The 16,691-nt window shown below is 44.0% G+C and overlaps 1 protein-coding gene across 1 annotated transcript; it reads right to left on the reverse strand.

Moving 5' to 3' along the window:
- Positions 1-773: 773 nt before the first annotated feature.
- Positions 774-9,181, reverse strand: RASD2 (RASD family member 2). Its single transcript, XM_048964371.1, has 3 exons — positions 8,482-9,181; positions 4,576-4,855; positions 774-3,040 (listed from the first exon to the last, which is right to left on the reverse strand). Exons 2-3 carry the CDS (start codon positions 4,844-4,846, stop codon positions 2,511-2,513), a joined length of 801 nt encoding a protein of 266 aa, XP_048820328.1. The 5' UTR covers positions 4,847-4,855; positions 8,482-9,181; the 3' UTR covers positions 774-2,510.
- Between the last annotated feature and the right edge of the window lie 7,510 nt (positions 9,182-16,691).

Consider the following 16,691-nt stretch of genomic DNA (forward strand, 5'->3'; position numbering starts at 1 on the left):
GCAGTAGGGAAAATAATTGTAAGGTCAATATTGTAAGGAGTTGGTGATTATAAAGGCTCTTCAAAAACTCAGCTTTATTAAGCAGGGCAAGGAGAGCTCAGTAATGCAGTGCATAGGCTACAGTCCAATGAGCTCTTTTCTAGCTTCCTGAAATCCTAATCGGTGCCCTGTGCTCATGCTCTTTTCACTCTGTTTTCAACCCTCCACCCGTGTTCGTATGGCACATGCATCCCAGAGCTTGATCACTGACACAACCAGTAGTCATGGCCTCAGACAGAGAGTCTGTAGGGAGCTAGGCAAGTCCTCAGGGGGCTCGAGATCATATAGCTGAGAGATGCAAATGGTGCGATTGAGAAACTGCTGAGAGAAACAGTGATGTTTCTGCAGAGACCTTGGTAAATCACACTAGGGATGAGCACACCAGCTCCGTGTATGAGAGACTGTTTCTCACTGCTGGAGGCAGCACTGGAAAGACTAGCTGTCTGCTTCTGCTTGAGAGGATATCTGTACATATATATTGGTGTTGAGATAGACAGATAAGAAGGAAGGAAGGGAGAAAGGGAGAGAGAGATGTAGTTATAGATACAGATCTGTTTCAGACAGACCACTTTTAAGCTCCTAGTGTCTGGAGGACAGAAAAGACTCCTCCAGAATTTACTGGAGATCTCATCTGGGCTCTCAACTCATACCGCACTTGCACAGTTGCACTTGCACAAGAATAAACTAGGACCTTCCTTGTTCTTGGAGAAAGTAAAAATGGACTGGAACACAGCTAATAAATAAAACAGGTTTAATCATAAGTGGCATACATATTTATAGATGAGAGGGAGAAATGGTTGGAAAGTTGCTGCCCTGGAAATGGGGTTAATAGAACAGTGTATTTTACCAGTCAATATACAGTACCAATGAAGGGTGGAACTGATAAATGAATATAGGATTTTGAGTCCCAGCAGCTAATTTTCACAGTCAACCATAATTCCTAGATTTCTGTCAAATTACAGAATGAACTAGCTTACAGCTCTGACCAGGACACGGCAAAGCAAATACAGCCAAGAACAAGAGTTTGGAGGTGAGGGAGAGACACAAGGTACCCGAAGGCCATTCTGAGGTATATAAACCATATATACTCTGCTGTTGTGTACATTTTGGGGGCCACACTCTGCCCACAGTTATGCATGCACGCCTCTTGTTTCAGTTAGTGAGAGTGGCAAGCTTCCATCTAAGAGAATGTATGTGGCTTTGATGGCAAAGAAAAGCAGATCAAACAGCAAAACCAGAAACAGGACAGTGAGAGCTAAAGATGAAAAAGCCTGGATGGATTTGAGGAAGGGAAGATGTGAATGATGGCTGCAGATTTATCTAGCCAGCCAGTTCAGCCCCATTTGGACAGCCAGCATGAAACTTCACTTCTAGAGGTCTTCTGTAGCACAAAGGTTTCGTCAAGGTAACCTTTATCAGACAAGAGGAAAATTCATGAACAAAATGACTAGAGACATATTAACAAAATAAATCTGATGGAGTTGGTCCCAGATCAAGAGTCTACAATCAGTCAGTTTCTACTGTTGGAGGAAAACCTAGTCCTGCCATGAAGTGGTCTAAGCCAACACGTGGTCAGTCTCAGCTGATACAGGCAGAGGGAAGGAACCATTGGTCCAGTGGCCAACAAGGCAAGCGATGGCATTTGTACTGTGGAGTTTAGAGTTGGTGTGGCTGATTTGAGAAACTATTACACCAGGTTTGCAAAGCAGTCAAATGTATTGGCCTTTTGCAGAACAATTTCATTTTCAATCAATGTAAATATCACGTAGTTTTACAGATGGAAAACATCTTTCACTTCTAAAAGTAGACACTGTTTTGATATCAAGCACATCTGCCACCTGATTTGGCTAAGAACCCACACGATAAAAAAAGCAAACCCCAAATAAAATCTATAATACAAAACAACATTCATGTCAATAATTGACCCAGCAAGCATAAAATCATGACCTTCTTGCAGGCCCCTTAGAAGTGACTTAGAGCCTTGTGTCCATATGCAGAGTCCACTCCCTTGGTAAGACTGCTGTTCTTTGAAATGGAAGTCCCATTTTTTTTAAAGGAGTGCTTCTTGCATGCACATACACACACATACAAAGACATAACCTCCTCTCTTAGCAAGTCCTGCACACTGGGTAACTGCTGATGCCTTCTGTGCATTTTTTACCTACTCTCTTTATAAGGATGAGGTTGATTTTTCTTTACTTCTCAAGTCAGTTTTCTTTAGACAAAAAGGGGAATGAAGATGGACTACATTACAGAGAAATGCACACTCAGGCGTATAATTTTCCCTAGTTGCTTATGAGATTGATGTTATTTACATTCATTGACTCAGCAGAATCTGCAGGAAAAGTTACCCTTTTGCTGTGCAGGGTTTCCTCAATGAACCCAGTGAGCCCATTCTGTGATTCCATAGACCATTTTCCTTTAAGGCACTTCATGTGGATGATGACTTCAGGCAGAAGCACAAGCCCTCTTCACTGGATTGTGCATTTCTCCCTCTCCCTTGACTGACCTTCCCTGAGAACTTTCGATTTGATGTACTTCAGGTCACTGTTGACACTTGGCCGGCGAGCAAAGGGAGAGATCATGCCGTAGGCATCCATGTCCTTCACTCGCCGCATCCGGAAGGATTTCTGCTGGAAAGTGTCCCCATACTGGATGGAGATTTTCCTGTGGAGAGCAGGGCTCATCTCATGAGGTAACTTGGCCATGCTGAAGAGAACATAGAACATCTCATCCACGTTGGTGTTCTTCTTAGCTGAAACTTCAAAGTAAGCACAGTTTTCATCACTGGACACAAGGTTCTCACCTTCGTCTGAGCGCACTTTGCGGTGGATTTCACTGTGGTCATTTTTGTTGCCACAGATCACCATGGGGAGGTCAGCTGATTCCTTGGTCTTGTTCTTCAGGCAGGATTTGACCTCGAGGATCTGCTTCTGGAGTCTCTTGACCTCATCAAAGGATTCTCTGTTATCCAAGCTGAATACCAGGATGAAAACATCACCTGCAATTGAAAAAGGAAACTGTAAATGTTTAGAACAACCTGTGTCAGATAAGCTAATTTTCGAAAAACAATACATTTATTTGCCATCTCCCCCCCATAGTTCTCTTTTTTTTTCCTTTTCTTTTCATGTGGTCCTTTTGAATCTTTTCATTCTGTTTTACTTTAGTTCCAGTTCTTCCAATTCAACTCCCCACTCATTTCTGTAGTGCAATTGCTTATGGCTTTGATGTTATTTCAGCCATACCTGAGTACATACCCACAGATTGCACTGGACTTGCATGGGTTACAAATGGTTATTGCCCATTTGTACTGTCCTTTGTAAACAAGTTTTGTAAAAAAGCTGCATCGCTTTTCTTTTTCTTCATTTTGCCCATATTGCTGTGTAAAATAGCTATTCTTACACCAGCAAGAGTGGAGAACTAGTATACATTCAGCCTTGGCCTTTTGATTATGCAGTACAAGAAACACCTGAATGGAAGATTTCCAGGTAGTCAGTCCCAAATGTCTAAATGAGGAATGAGTGCTTTCCCAATGTTCACTGCTCTGCTGCCATTTCATTTTCTTGAGAGAAATAGACCATGGAAAAAAAGAAATACATAAATGACACAGATCCCCTGGCATTTCCTTTTGACATTTTCTGACATACAATTCCTTTTGCAAAGGAATCATTGCCTGTTGAATGACAGTCATGTTGAAAGTGTGAAGAGATTTCATGGACAAAAGCTCACATCCGCATCTCAGAAACTGGCCCTAGGACCTCCCTGAATGCAGATGGTAGCCTGGTCTGATACGAATGTCACGTTTCACTGGTTATCCAGAAGGGAAGATAGCAGACCCAGAGAATTGGTTTGTTGTGAGCTGTTGCTTAATATATCTCCACTGTCACTTCTGTGGTCAAGGACATATCTTAGCTCACAACAGGAACCGCTGACAATGGGGATGTACAAAATGAGTCCACTATTTTCCCTCTTTAATTCATTTGATTAATTGTAGACTTAAGGAGAAAGGGTAAAAGTAGAGTGATCTTTTTTAGTGGTATATTAAACCAAGGGAATCAGGCTGGGACTTTTAAGGAAAAAAAAATCTTTGAGCTTTTCTCAGTTTGAATTCCCTGCCTGTGCATTTTACATTTGCTTTTCACTGCTGGTGTCTTATAATGACATGCCTGTTTTGTCCCTCGCTGCTCTTTATTGCCCACGAGATTTTATTCAACCGTTCATTTGTGACGGCAGGAAAAAAAATATGTTGCAGGAGAGGGAGGTGGTAGAGCAGGGGAATAAACTAGGGGGAAATCTTAATTTCAGACCATCACCCAGAGGACTTCTCCTCTGCGGCATAGGAAGCATACCAGCCAGGAAACATCCCTCTGGAGAAGTGAATCTTGCAGTGAAATCCCACAGCCCGTTTTGCTGTCTCCCAAACGCTTCCGATCCCCAAGAAACACTCATCTCCATGATACAGTTTTCAAGCTACACTTTATCATTATAATATTTTATCCATTGTTTCCTCTTTGCAAACTTTCTTCACTTTCTCACCTGTTAGGATAGAAAGCCTCCTCATAGCGGGGAAAGGGTGATTTCCTGAGGTGTCCAGGATGTCCAGCTGATACATATCTCCCCGGATATTGTAGACCTTGCGGTGAAAATCCTCAATGGTGGGAGTGTACTGGTCCTCAAACCGGCCATTGAGAAAGCGTGAGACTATGGAGCTCTTCCCCACCCTGGAGGCTCCCAGCACCACCATGCGATACGAATTCTTGGCTGGCACATTCAGGGTGCAGTTTCCACTGGACATGGTTTTCATCATCGCTTGGACCTGAAGGAGGAAACGACAAAGTTGAAGGTAAGAAGGTGGAGGACAGAGTAGGGATGTTCCATACCATGTTGGTCAAAGAACGCTCTGGCATTTACCCTGAAGATAGCATGGTTTTTAATTGTAATTTGCTATTTTGTTTAAGCCTTGAAGGGCTAATTTTATCAGCTGTGTTTGAACTTGGACACCAGGTTCCTTCTCACCATTTGCATCACTTAGACATTACCAGATTTTTCAGTTCTGGTTCTGTTTTAGATGCATAAACACAGAGGTCAGATTTCCCAATATATTGCACCCACTGAGGTTACCATTACATTTCCTAATGTACTACATCCACTGCAGCTGTCGTCAGGACCTAGACCACTTCATTTGGTTGCCTAAATAGGAACAGCTCACAGCATTCATTTTCTGAGATCAACCAAAAGTCAGACAGAAGCCCAAATCACGTTTGACATCTGTGGAAGCTAGACATCTCAGTTATTTTAAATAGCTGGTCCCATATAGCCTACATTGCTGACGCAAGGAGTTCAAGACGCAAAATAGCACTGAGTAGAGATAAATTCTGTGCCTTCAGTGACCTTTCAGAAACCAGAATTTAATCTAGCTGCTTGGACTGATAGTGTGGGAACTCCCTACCAAGAAACTATCAGTGCTGCAATTATCACTGCCTTGCAGTAGGACGGCTGACAATGGATAGAGTTGCAGTAATAAAGATTTCATAGGAGTTTCAATCTTTATACATACACAGATGTTGTGTGACAGTCATTGAGCGTGCTAGTACAGGAGGAGAAAGGACAAAGGACAGCCATCTTAAATTACTATCTGACTAGATTTCCAACCCCTGGCAAGGAAAATTTGTCTCGAGACCTTGGAGATCATGTTTTGATGCTACTCAGATGCAGGAAACTTTGATGGGGAAATAAAAAGGAGGGTCACACAGACGTTTTACATGTACTATTTCAAATACATTGTGTGCTGAAAGGAAAAATACAACCCCCAGAATGGGGAAAGCTAACATTAAAGCAAAGAAAGTACATTCTGGGCAGAGTTTATTTTGGTTACTAGGATCTTATTAAAGAATAATCAAGTTCCCACTGTGCCGTTTATTTAACTTAGGTGTTGTTTACTTAATATTACAATTTGAGCACTTTGTGTACACTGAAATATCATCTCTGGGTCCAGATCTGGATTCTTGTCTTTCCCTTGAGTGAATTTTATCTCCCAAGCGTTTATGCAGCTGACACTTATCTCAGTCAAGAGCTTAAAATCTTTGACTTTGTTTAACATATGCAAAGCACCAAAGCAGAAGTGAAGATATGGCCACTGCTAAATAAAGGAGTCTCTGGAATTCTAATCCAGAATCATTACAAGTGCTATAGCCCGAGGCAACAGCAAAACATGACTATTTATGATTATTGCTATCGTTTGCTAGCAGCACGTTCATCCCTATATAAAGCATAGAAGAAAATGCAGCACTTTCCTTACAGTGTCTTATGGCCTAAATTACACACAGCGGTCATGGCTGCACAATATTAGAGGCAGACAGTAATGTCAGACTATAACTTTGGATGTAAACACACACACACAGTTATGGTGCTGCTGAAGTGACAACATGGAGCACACCTGTTATGGATTGGACTGCTTTGTTTAGAATAGGACCCATCTCCAGCCCTGCAGAAACACCAAATTTAATCTAAAACAACACTTCCACGTGCAGTGTCTCTATCCTACATGGCGAGTCCAATGCTGTCAGGCATCCATGGGCCAGACAAATGTCAACAGAACAGCTATGGGATACTTCCTTTCACCCTCTCAGGCTATATTTAGCTGACAGAGAAAAGCATAGATTTTATGAGGAAAAACACCAGCTTCTCTACAGGCTGTGCTCAGTGCTTAGAAATGAGTCAGCTCCTTGGACCAGGAGGGACTGGTATAGTTGCACTCCTGGCTGACTCCTACTATGTGTACTGTTTTCTGACAGGTAACCACTGAGCTGCTGGCCATCAGAAACCCCCATCATGTATCAAGGGAGCTTGATGTGTTACCGTGCTTCTCGGACAGCTGGTTTTGCACCCCGAGGGCAGGAAGTGCTTCCATCTTCCTCCTTGACATGGACTCCATTGTCTTAGACCTCAGTTAATTTATGAGCATGGTGGTGATGAGTTGACTGTAGGACCAGAGGTCTTTTCCAACCTCAGTGGTTCTAAGATTCTAATGCCACAGGACCCAAAACACCTTGGAGAGGGAATTGACACTGTGGCACCTCTGGCCACTAAAATCATGCTGCCTCCCACCTCCATCAAAGACAAAATCCTACCTGCAGGCATGTGACTTTCAGGACACTTTGCCCCAGAGATGCACATGCACTGAGAAGGAAGGGAGGTAAGGACTTGCAGATTTTAATGTATTAAATAGTCACTCCATACTGTCCTCATTCTGCCTGTCCAGGCATTCAGTTAAGAGGTCTCCTATGCTTTCCTGACTGCTTTTCATTTCACATGGAGTCTAACGGTGCTTTTCAGCACTTTGATTCCTGGAGTTTCTATTCATCTCATCACCTCTGCTGCAAATCTGACTCAGAGCATGCCGTTGAGCTGGGAGCTTAGGGTTTTTTTTTTTGTGCACTCTCCTTATCCCTCCACTTCAGCTTTTCTCCAGTGCAGCGCAGTCTTCCTTCTTTCCTCCTCACAAAAGGAAAGAAACTTCAGCCCTCATTCCCAGCACAGGGACTTATACATTGAAAAAGATTAAAGACAGAGGAAAGAAACTAGAAAGGAGCCACATGCTCATGTACTAAATAAAGCAAAATCAATCTGAAGAGAATGAGGAGGCAAACAACCTCCAGCTGGCTTTAATCTACATCTTTTCCTTGCAGTTTATTAAATGCTTAAGCATAGATTAATTCTCAGTGGTACCTTTTTCTTTATGCACTGTCTCCATGGCAGAAACTCTGCATTAGTATTTTATATTGGTAAAGGGATTTCAGAATGCCAGAGAAATACAGGCAGTGAGTATTATCTCCAGTTAATAAAGGGAAAGGCTTGCGCGCCCATAGAGAAATGAAACAGCTGTCCAAAATCAGCATTAAGCCTCATTTCATTGGACTCCCCACATCTTCTACCTGCTGACCCCCGCTGCCTGTTCTGTAGATGCACACCAGAGCAAATGACAATGCACCTGATTTTCCTCACTCTGAAAAGCACTTGTCTGAATTCCAGTGAGGTGCTGCCAGGTTTAGCCCTGAGCACCTGGAGAGAACTACCTAAGAAAGACATTCCTCATTCAACCTGCCAGCAGCTTTGCCACCCAAGCTCCCCAGCTCCCATCAGGGAACGGAGTGACATCTGCTTATCCTCCCTACTGCTCCCCATCCACGAGCACATTCCCGGAGCACCTTTCTTGCACTCCACTGTCTTTAGCTACAGTTTGATGCTTCCGTTTGCCATCCAAACATACTTCAGTGCATCCAGCTGAAAACAACATAGGCAGATACACAAACTGCATCATGCATAACAGACCTGGCACCTGTTAGTCACCACTAGTACCCCTCAGTTCCCATGCACACTCAAATCACTTCTTTGGGATGTCTGTCTCCCACTGCCACCCCAAACTCCATGCTGCTCTCTTACCTCTCTCTCCTCCGAGGAGCAGCCCTGGGTCTGGGCGTTGCCTGATGAATTCGGTAATTTTAATCAGAGGCAGCTATGCTGTAGAAGGCTGTCGTTCTGTGGATCCCACGTTGCTTGCCTGGGGCTCAGCTTTTCACCAGTATTTCCTGGGAACTTAGCAGGACTGGGAGGGACTGCAGGGCTCCAGAGGACGTCCCCCCATGGAAAGCAATGACTAGATCAGGGCTAAAGAAGGGTCTCCGGACCAGCAGCAGCAGCTTTTCTTTTTAGTGAGATGAGCTCTTCTGCTCCCAGCCTCAAGTGAGGAGGAGAGGCAGAGTCTCCTCTGGGCAGCTCTGCTGGAGTAGGGATACTTTGAGCAACACCTAGTCCTGCAGGTCTGGGGGTTCATCCACTCTATGCCACCTCAGTCCCTATGGGAAAAAATCACTGAGGGCATGAAAGTTATCTACAGGGAGCCTAAGCTTCCCCAGGTCTTGCCTTGCATACAAACCCCTCCCCACAAGCTTCTTTTCTTCTGACCTGGGATCGTATTGTGCTATTCTCTTTCCAGGACAGGAGGGGCTTTCCTTTACGCTTGCCGATTAAGTTTTTCTCCTTCCCTCCCTGCCTTTCTCTCCCTGGCTCTCACAACTACTGGCAAATTGCAGATTTCCCTTCTGTAGGACTCACAGATAATTGGCTCAACTCCTCCCTTGAAGTCAGTGTCAGACACAGGGGAAGGAGGGGTGCTGAGGGGGTGGGATTTTGAGCCTGTTGAAAAATCTTTTATTTTTTTCCTTCTGAACAGAAAGTTCATATGCATTCCAGACTGCACATTCCTTTTCTTCCCACCAGAAACCTGTATGCATGCATGTGTGGGGAGCGAGTTAGTGGATGTGTATGAGAGACACAGACTTCACTTTGCCAGCTGCAAATTCAGAAGCTGTTTCTAAACACTGCTTCTATACTTCAGCACTGATGTTTTCTGCAAGGCAGAAGTGGACTGACTCATTTCCCAAGTACAGGCTTTCTGTCCAGAATTCCTGTAACTCTTTTGCCGTATGGAATACAGTCTCCTGTTCCCTCACCCTCAGTGTCATTCTCTTGGGATTGCTAGTTGGTCTGATTGAGAAACAAGGGTGATGTGTGACTGCTGTTAATTCATTAGTATTTAAATAAGCTAAACAAGCACCTTGGGGAGGCAGACAAATCAGAGTAACAAAGGAAAATTAGAGTGAATTCAGGCAGTTTGCTCCGACCTTGTTAAAGAAGTGTGTTTGCAATTTATTTCATCATTTGCTAACTCTGCTTTTCTCCTTTCTGAGCTGAAGAAGCAATAGTTTAGACCGTAATGTCTATTATAAAAGATGAAATAAAAAATAATTTAAAAAAGAGTTAAAATGAAGTATTTCAGCATTGCTTACTTACGATTTCTAATCAGATAAAAGGAAGAAAAACACTGAGATTTTCAAGATATTTTGACAATAAAAAACAACAACAAAAAATAACGAGAAGGGAGGTATGATTTCTCAAATCCAAATATACTCGTAGTTCCAAGTCTCTCAACATTTTCTCTCACTTTCTCTTTGATCAAATTTACTATTCTTTGAAGAAAATAATCATCCAACTTCATCATCTGTTTCCTCTCAAGAATTCCCACAAGAATTTGTGCTGTTTTGGTGGAATTCCATAGGTTCTTTTCTTTTGGGAAGCAGCAGCTCCTGGCTTCCTCCTTGTACAGACAGCTTCAAATTTGGGAAGGAAGAGCACAGCTTGGCACAGCACCACCAAAACATTGCTGGCTTCTTTCAGGAGCCAGTGAACTGCTAATGGGTCATGATCTGAACTCGGCCCTTTTTAGACCACAACACCACTGTCAACTCAAGTCTTTTCTCTTTGGTACAAAGTTGATGAGCATTTTTACAGCTCAGATAGGAAAAAGATATGATGCTTTTCACTCCCAAGCCATTGGTTCAGATCAAACCTTCACTGAGAGGTGTCATCTTTGGTGACTTGTCTGCAATCTGTGTAGCTTAGATCCAAACCTAGTGACCAGCATACTGGTGTTGATGCCACAGGAAGAATTGCTGCTGACAAAATTAGCATAAAATTAAAGTCCTATTCTGCTAGAGAGAATATACTCCTCTTTCATGTCTATAGTTTGCAAGAACCTGAGTTCTTTGCAAAAAAAAAAAAAAAAAAAAAAAAAAGTGTAGAGAATTGTAGTCATTGTAGAGACCATCTCATCAGCCTGGAATCTCAGCCTACTCAAGATCTTTGTAAACCAAATGCAAAACTCTTGCCTAGCTGCCTTCATCAAGCCCAAACTCCCACTCAGTTGTCTTCTCCAGCATTTAAGCTAGCCATTCCATTTCCTTTAAGCACATCAAAATAGGATGGGAACATTCTTGGCTATGCACCTTGGTATTATTTGGTCTCTCAGCAGATAGCTAGTAAGAAGTCACTTCTAAAGAAAGCTTTCAAAAGGTAGTTGCTGACTATGAGTCTTCAGAGGCTCACAGACATTGCTGTGGCTATGTTGTTGGGTATTTTTTTCCTTTTTTTTCCTTTTTTTTTTGTTCTGAGTGTGCTCAGCAGCAGTTAACAAAAGGCCAAGACTTCCCTCGTGGCTCAAGTGTCCCTGCTTTTCCCATGGCTTCTTGGGGTACCTTGTGGAGAAATAAGGTTAATTCTCAGTACTTGCCCACTGGAGAAGCAGGGATGGCAGTACCTCTCTGCTTCCAGGGCTGAAAAGGGAATAAATGAATCAGAGTGTTAAAGCTATGGCCATAAGAAGAGAAAAAGTTCCCCATCTCAGCAGTTTTCTCTGGTCAATCAGAGACCATCGATCTTTCTTAGAGCCTGTGGCTATTCACTGATATAAATGTCAGACATACAATGAAATATGCTCCGAAGGCATTTATTCCTCCTACTCCTACTGTATGAAGAAATCCAAGCTGAGCTTCTCATGTGGCTAACGCAGTCTCAGAGCATTGCAGGCTGTGGCTGCAAGAACCACCATGACTACCAGGGGCTATGCCTGCCTGCTTGGTGCACTCACCAGCATCAGCATTTGGGCAGTGCACACTCGTGGAGCAGAGGTGTCACCATCTGGAGCCATCCCTTCTGCAGCTCCCGATGCTGGCTGCAGTTGGAGATGCAGACTGATACGATGGGCTGATGCAGTAGGACCAATGTGTTTCTCTCCACCTTAAGGAAAATGACAGAAGTGACAATCACATGCTGTTCAGTTCTGGTCAGAATTAGTTCAAGACAAAAGATGTTCCACGGCTTTTGTCTCCTCTTCAAAAGCATATGCAACAGAGATTAAATATTTAAACCAGCTATTCTCTCTCTCTTCCCATTCATTTTCACTCCCCTCATTATTCAGTAAAGCAGGCTCGTTTTTCCACCCCCTCACCTTCCCTCCTTCCCTCCCACATTCATTTCTCCTTCGTGGTGCCCCTCCCTTCAGGCAGTGCTGGAAAGTTAGTGTTTAGGAGCTGCAGGTAGGTATTATGCCCTGAGCAGCACATAGATGGGCAAACACAATGCTTCCCCTGAATTACTTGTACTCCCTGGGCATTTAAACTCCTCCAGGGGTATTATGGGGTGCAGGAAAATAAGTGATGATCATCAGTTGTGAATGAGAGCAGTAGTACTTGGAGAGAATACAGGTAGAGAAGGCACACATTTGAGAAGATGGTGATCTAGCTTGTCTTATTGTTCCCTTCAAAGGGCAACTGTCCACATTTCTTTATGAATCTGTAATTTCTCAGCGTCCCAGGGTGTGAGATGGGTTAATAATATTTACTGAGATGCCTGCAAAATGAAAAAGCATTACTTTGCAGTGAAAAGCATCCAGATCACTTATTTGCTGCATTTGCTATGAATCATTTTTAAATTATATTTTAATGAACTATGATGGAAAAAGATTGCATTTCTAGTCTCTCTCTTTCCTTTTGCCACTCAGGGCACAGCACATCTGGATTTACTCACCAGATATGCACGCACCCTTTCATTTTCATCCCATTGTTGAAACTTTTTAAAACTTTCCCCATCTCTGGAAAATTGGTAGGAATCAAGATTAAGGCTAAAAAAAAACCTCCAAAAACCATCAATAAAAGTGTATTCAATAGTATTTCAGGGAAGAACAAGAGGAAAAATAATGAGCCACAGAATCATTAAGCTTGTAAAGACCTCTAAGATCATTTATTCCAACTGCCAGCCCACCCCCACCATGCCCATTGACCACGTCCCTCAGTGCCACATCCACCTGGTTCTGGAACACCTCCAGGGACGGTGACTGCACCACCACCCTGGGCAGCCTGTGCCACTGCAGCACCACTCTTTCTGAGAAGAATTTTTTCCTAATATCCAACTTGAACCTGCCCTGGTGCAAGTTTAGGCCATTCCCTCTCATTCTATCACTGTTACTTGGGAGCAGAGGCTGACCCGCACCTTGCTACAGCCTTGTTTCAGGTCACTGTAGAGAGCCATAAGGTCTCCCCTGAGCTCTTCTTCTCCAGACTGAACAATCCCAGTTCCCTCAGCTGCTCCCCATTAAGCTTGTGCTCCAGACCCCTCACCAGCTTTGTTGCCCTTCTTTGGATGAAGTGGATAACAGTTCATTTCTGTACACTCAGTGAGTACTAAGGGGGTTGTTATGTCGTCTCCCAGTCCCTACTGGAGGAAAAGCCACCAAATCATGTCCTACCCATGCAGAAGGAGAAGTGATGCACTCACTTGACAGTGACTGTACTGACATTGCAGGAAGGAGTAGGCGTAGGGAGAAATCATGACGTTCAGTCTCCATTCAGGACCCATCTTCCTAGCTGCTCCTGGCCCAGTGATAATGGCATGGATGGCAGTGAGCCCATGCTTGTCTCTGCTGGTATATGATGCTGAGAGGAAGGGTTCATTCAGGAGGCCCCCAAGGCTCTCCTCTGGATGGCACCATCTAGGATCTTCCAGAAGAGAGAGAGAAAGAATGCTTTGGGGACTATTTCTATTGCTGCTGCTATTTGGCACCACAGGATGTGCCCTTATTTCCTCCCTTTCACTATTCCTGACTCACTTACCAGGGCTGACGACTGTCTCTCAAAGATTTTTACCTGTGATGATAAACGAACAACTGAGGAGGGCAGAAGAGAAGGAGGAGTTGAGGAAGATGAAAAGAGAAGAGCCTTGCAAAAGTCTTCACAGAAAAATCTCTGATCAAAAGCACAGTAAAGGCTCATTAGATGCAGGTAAAAACAAAGATACAATGAATAGCTCAGAAGTAAGAGGCGATGCATGAAAAATGCATGAAATGGAGACAGACTGATGAGCTCAAGCCCTCCGTAGCACACGCTTTGCTAACCGTGACCATTTGTTCTATTTTGGTCTCCATTTGGGGAGAGAAGGGGAAACGTGGAGCTTGCTATCTGTGACAGCGATAGGGCCTGGGGGAGCAGCATGGAGCTGTGTCAGGGGAAGGTTAGGTTGGAGATTAGGATGAGGTTCTTCACCAGAGGTTGGTGGGCATGGAACAGGCTGCCCAGGGAGGTGGGCACAGCCCCGAGATGCCAGAGTTCATCTGGTCAACACACTTAGACATACGGTCTGACTTTTGAGTGGTTCTGTGTAGAACCAAGGTTTGGACTTGATGGTCCTTATCTTCCACTGAAGCTGTGCAATATGAAGAGACCTTCTTCAGTCACCTTCTCTGATGCTGCATGTTGGTACTGGCTGTACATCTCTGTGGCTCTGGGCACGTTTTGTTTGGCTCTGAGCTTCACTGGCTCTTTCCAGAAGAACAGCCGCTGCCTGCTGATGGTCAGTATGGATGCTGTGTCCTCAGCATGGGATTGATTGCTGCTGTGCCCTCCTCTATAGCAGACCAGTCTTACGCTAGAGCTTGTGTGAGTACATTGCTTTTTCTTTTTTTCTATTGCTCCCTGTTCTTTTTTTTTTTTACTGCTCCTTTCATTAAGAAAAGAAAAAAAAAAAAAAAAAGGAAGTTTGGGGGATTGAAAAACGTCTTATTCCTTTGATCCAAGAAATATTATACGCCTTTGTTTATAATCAAAGGGAGTCAGTGAATGAGAATAATTCCAGAGTAAAGAACAGGTGAGAATGACAGATCATTTTTTATATTTCTTTTTGTTCTTGTTCAGTTCTCCCCTCTCAGAGGACTGCAATCATGTACTCCAGATCCGGAATGAAATCCATTATAATAATAATGATGGTAATACTATGTACTCTTAGTGCAACTTCTGCTAATATCTCCACACACACTGCAACTCCTAGAAAGGAGCTGGAGCACAAATATTTCAGCAGTTTTGTAGAATCATAGAGTCACAGAATCATTTGAGCTGGAAGGAACCATTAAAGGCTGGTCAACTCCTCTGCAACAAACAGGGACAGGTTAGAGATGGGAAAACCAAATGTGGATGCAGGTTTTTAAGTGATGAGCCTCAGTTGTCACAGGACAGTGAGCACCTCCAGATGTGAGCTCCCTCTGCCCACACTCAAAACTATCTGGAAACTGAGCAACCATCGCTGAGGAATTATTGAGCCTGAGCTAATCAGCTCTGTGGCTGCTGGCCAGCTCGGAGCATGAGCAGAATTAGTCGTATCTGTCTGCAAAGGGCCATGCAAATAGCCAGCATTTCCAGCAGCAGGGCTGGAAATAGAGTCCTCATCTCTTCCTCTGTGCAAGGCACCAGCTGGATGGCCAAGAGGTGTGTATATAGCAAGTACTGGCTGTGGAGTACCAAAACCTCCCGGAGAAGTAAAGCTAATAATGGATGCATTGATAACCTCGTCTGTGTCCTTGGAGGGAACCCGCACGCAAAGCCGCTTTGGCTTTCAGAAGGCTGTTGCCTGCTGCAAGCTTGCCACGAATGTATGTCAGACCCTCAACAGCTCGAGGCAGCCTGGAAAGCTGCAAGATTAAAACAAACTAGAAAAGAGGAAAAAAAGCCCTCAAGTGCTGCAAGGTCATGTTTTTCTCTGCAGAAGCAGAGACCGGCATCTCAGTTTTTAAGTAAAAAAATAGAATCCAGACTAAACTTCTGTATTTTCATGGGGGTCCTCAGGCTGGGGCAATGCCCTGCACAACAGATGCTGTAAGGCATCACCAACCTAGCTTTGCTGCAAGCACTCTTGCCATGCTGTACAAACCTAGAACCCCGCTTTCAGTGGTGTAAAAAGCTATCATTTTGACATGGAAGCCTATCACAATTGCTTTTATCTGGTTCAAATGACTAAGCAAGCTGCTGAGGCATAGGAAATAGGGCCTAAGGCATTTTATGTGTGTTTGTTCTGGCTGAAGGCTCAGAGGACGTGTACAGAAGTATAAATTTGCCCATTACCTTCTCCACGACTCTGTGTGCTCTCAGCCCTCCTCTGTCCAGAGGAGCTTGTTCCTCCTCAGGTAATCTCACAACAATCCAATTAGCAAGAAAACTTTCTGCCTTCAGCGCTGGATGAGACGGCCACATTATTAAAGGCTCCCATTGGCTCCGACCTGCGCTTTGCTTCAAAGCAGAGGGCAACTACATCCGTGAAATGAACAGAAGGGACAAATTTAATTAGTGCCAACTTACCCATCAGGATTCCCACTCCTGATAGTGGCGGAGTGCAGAGAAAAGGAGCTCTGATTTATGTGGCAGGTCAAACAAAGGCAGGGAAAGGAAGAGGATAACCACAAGAATTTGTTCACTGCTGGAAATCTCTGCTAATTGGGATAAAATGCAAAAACTCAGAGCTGCTTCATCTGCCAGGCAGCTCCATGTGGTACAGACCTAAGTCACCTCGCCTTTTTGTTCTGTCTTGAGGATTTGACCCTTTTATCATGCAAAAAAACCTCTGTACAGTGCTCTTTATAAGGGAGGGGGCAGGGGAAGAAACATAAGGAGTTTGATTTTTTTTTCATTTTTGCGTTTGAAGTCAGTTTACATAAGTGCCCCAAAATAGCAATTCCTTCTTCTTGTTGTCTCCGAGAGACACTTTATGCTATTTTAATGCGGCAGAAAGGAAACCAGGCACGCGGATTCATGCCATGCGTGCAGTTCTTCCGCTGAGTGACAGCACAGGCTCAAGGGTGCTGGTGCATGTTGGAAACCAGTTCAGCAGCACAGGTGATGCACTGGGAGGATGATGTAGAACTGCTGCTGGTCTGCGATGCCTCATCAGAGGCACAGAGGCTATGGGGATGCACAATTCCCAGGCCCTAGAGGGAT

Source organism: Lagopus muta, chromosome 1 (assembly GCF_023343835.1).
Source record: "Lagopus muta isolate bLagMut1 chromosome 1, bLagMut1 primary, whole genome shotgun sequence".
Lineage (NCBI taxonomy): Eukaryota > Metazoa > Chordata > Aves > Galliformes > Phasianidae > Lagopus > Lagopus muta.

Excerpts from the sequence above, each read along its gene's own strand:
- RASD2 (XM_048964371.1), bottom strand. The coding sequence starts at position 4,846 with ATGATGAAAACCATGTCCAGTGGAAACTGCACCCTGAATGTGCCAGCC. Across the intron at positions 3,041-4,575 it reads GAGGCTTTCTATCCTAACAG|GTGATGTTTTCATCCTGGTA; the intron begins GTGAGAAAGTGA and ends TTTCAATTGCAG.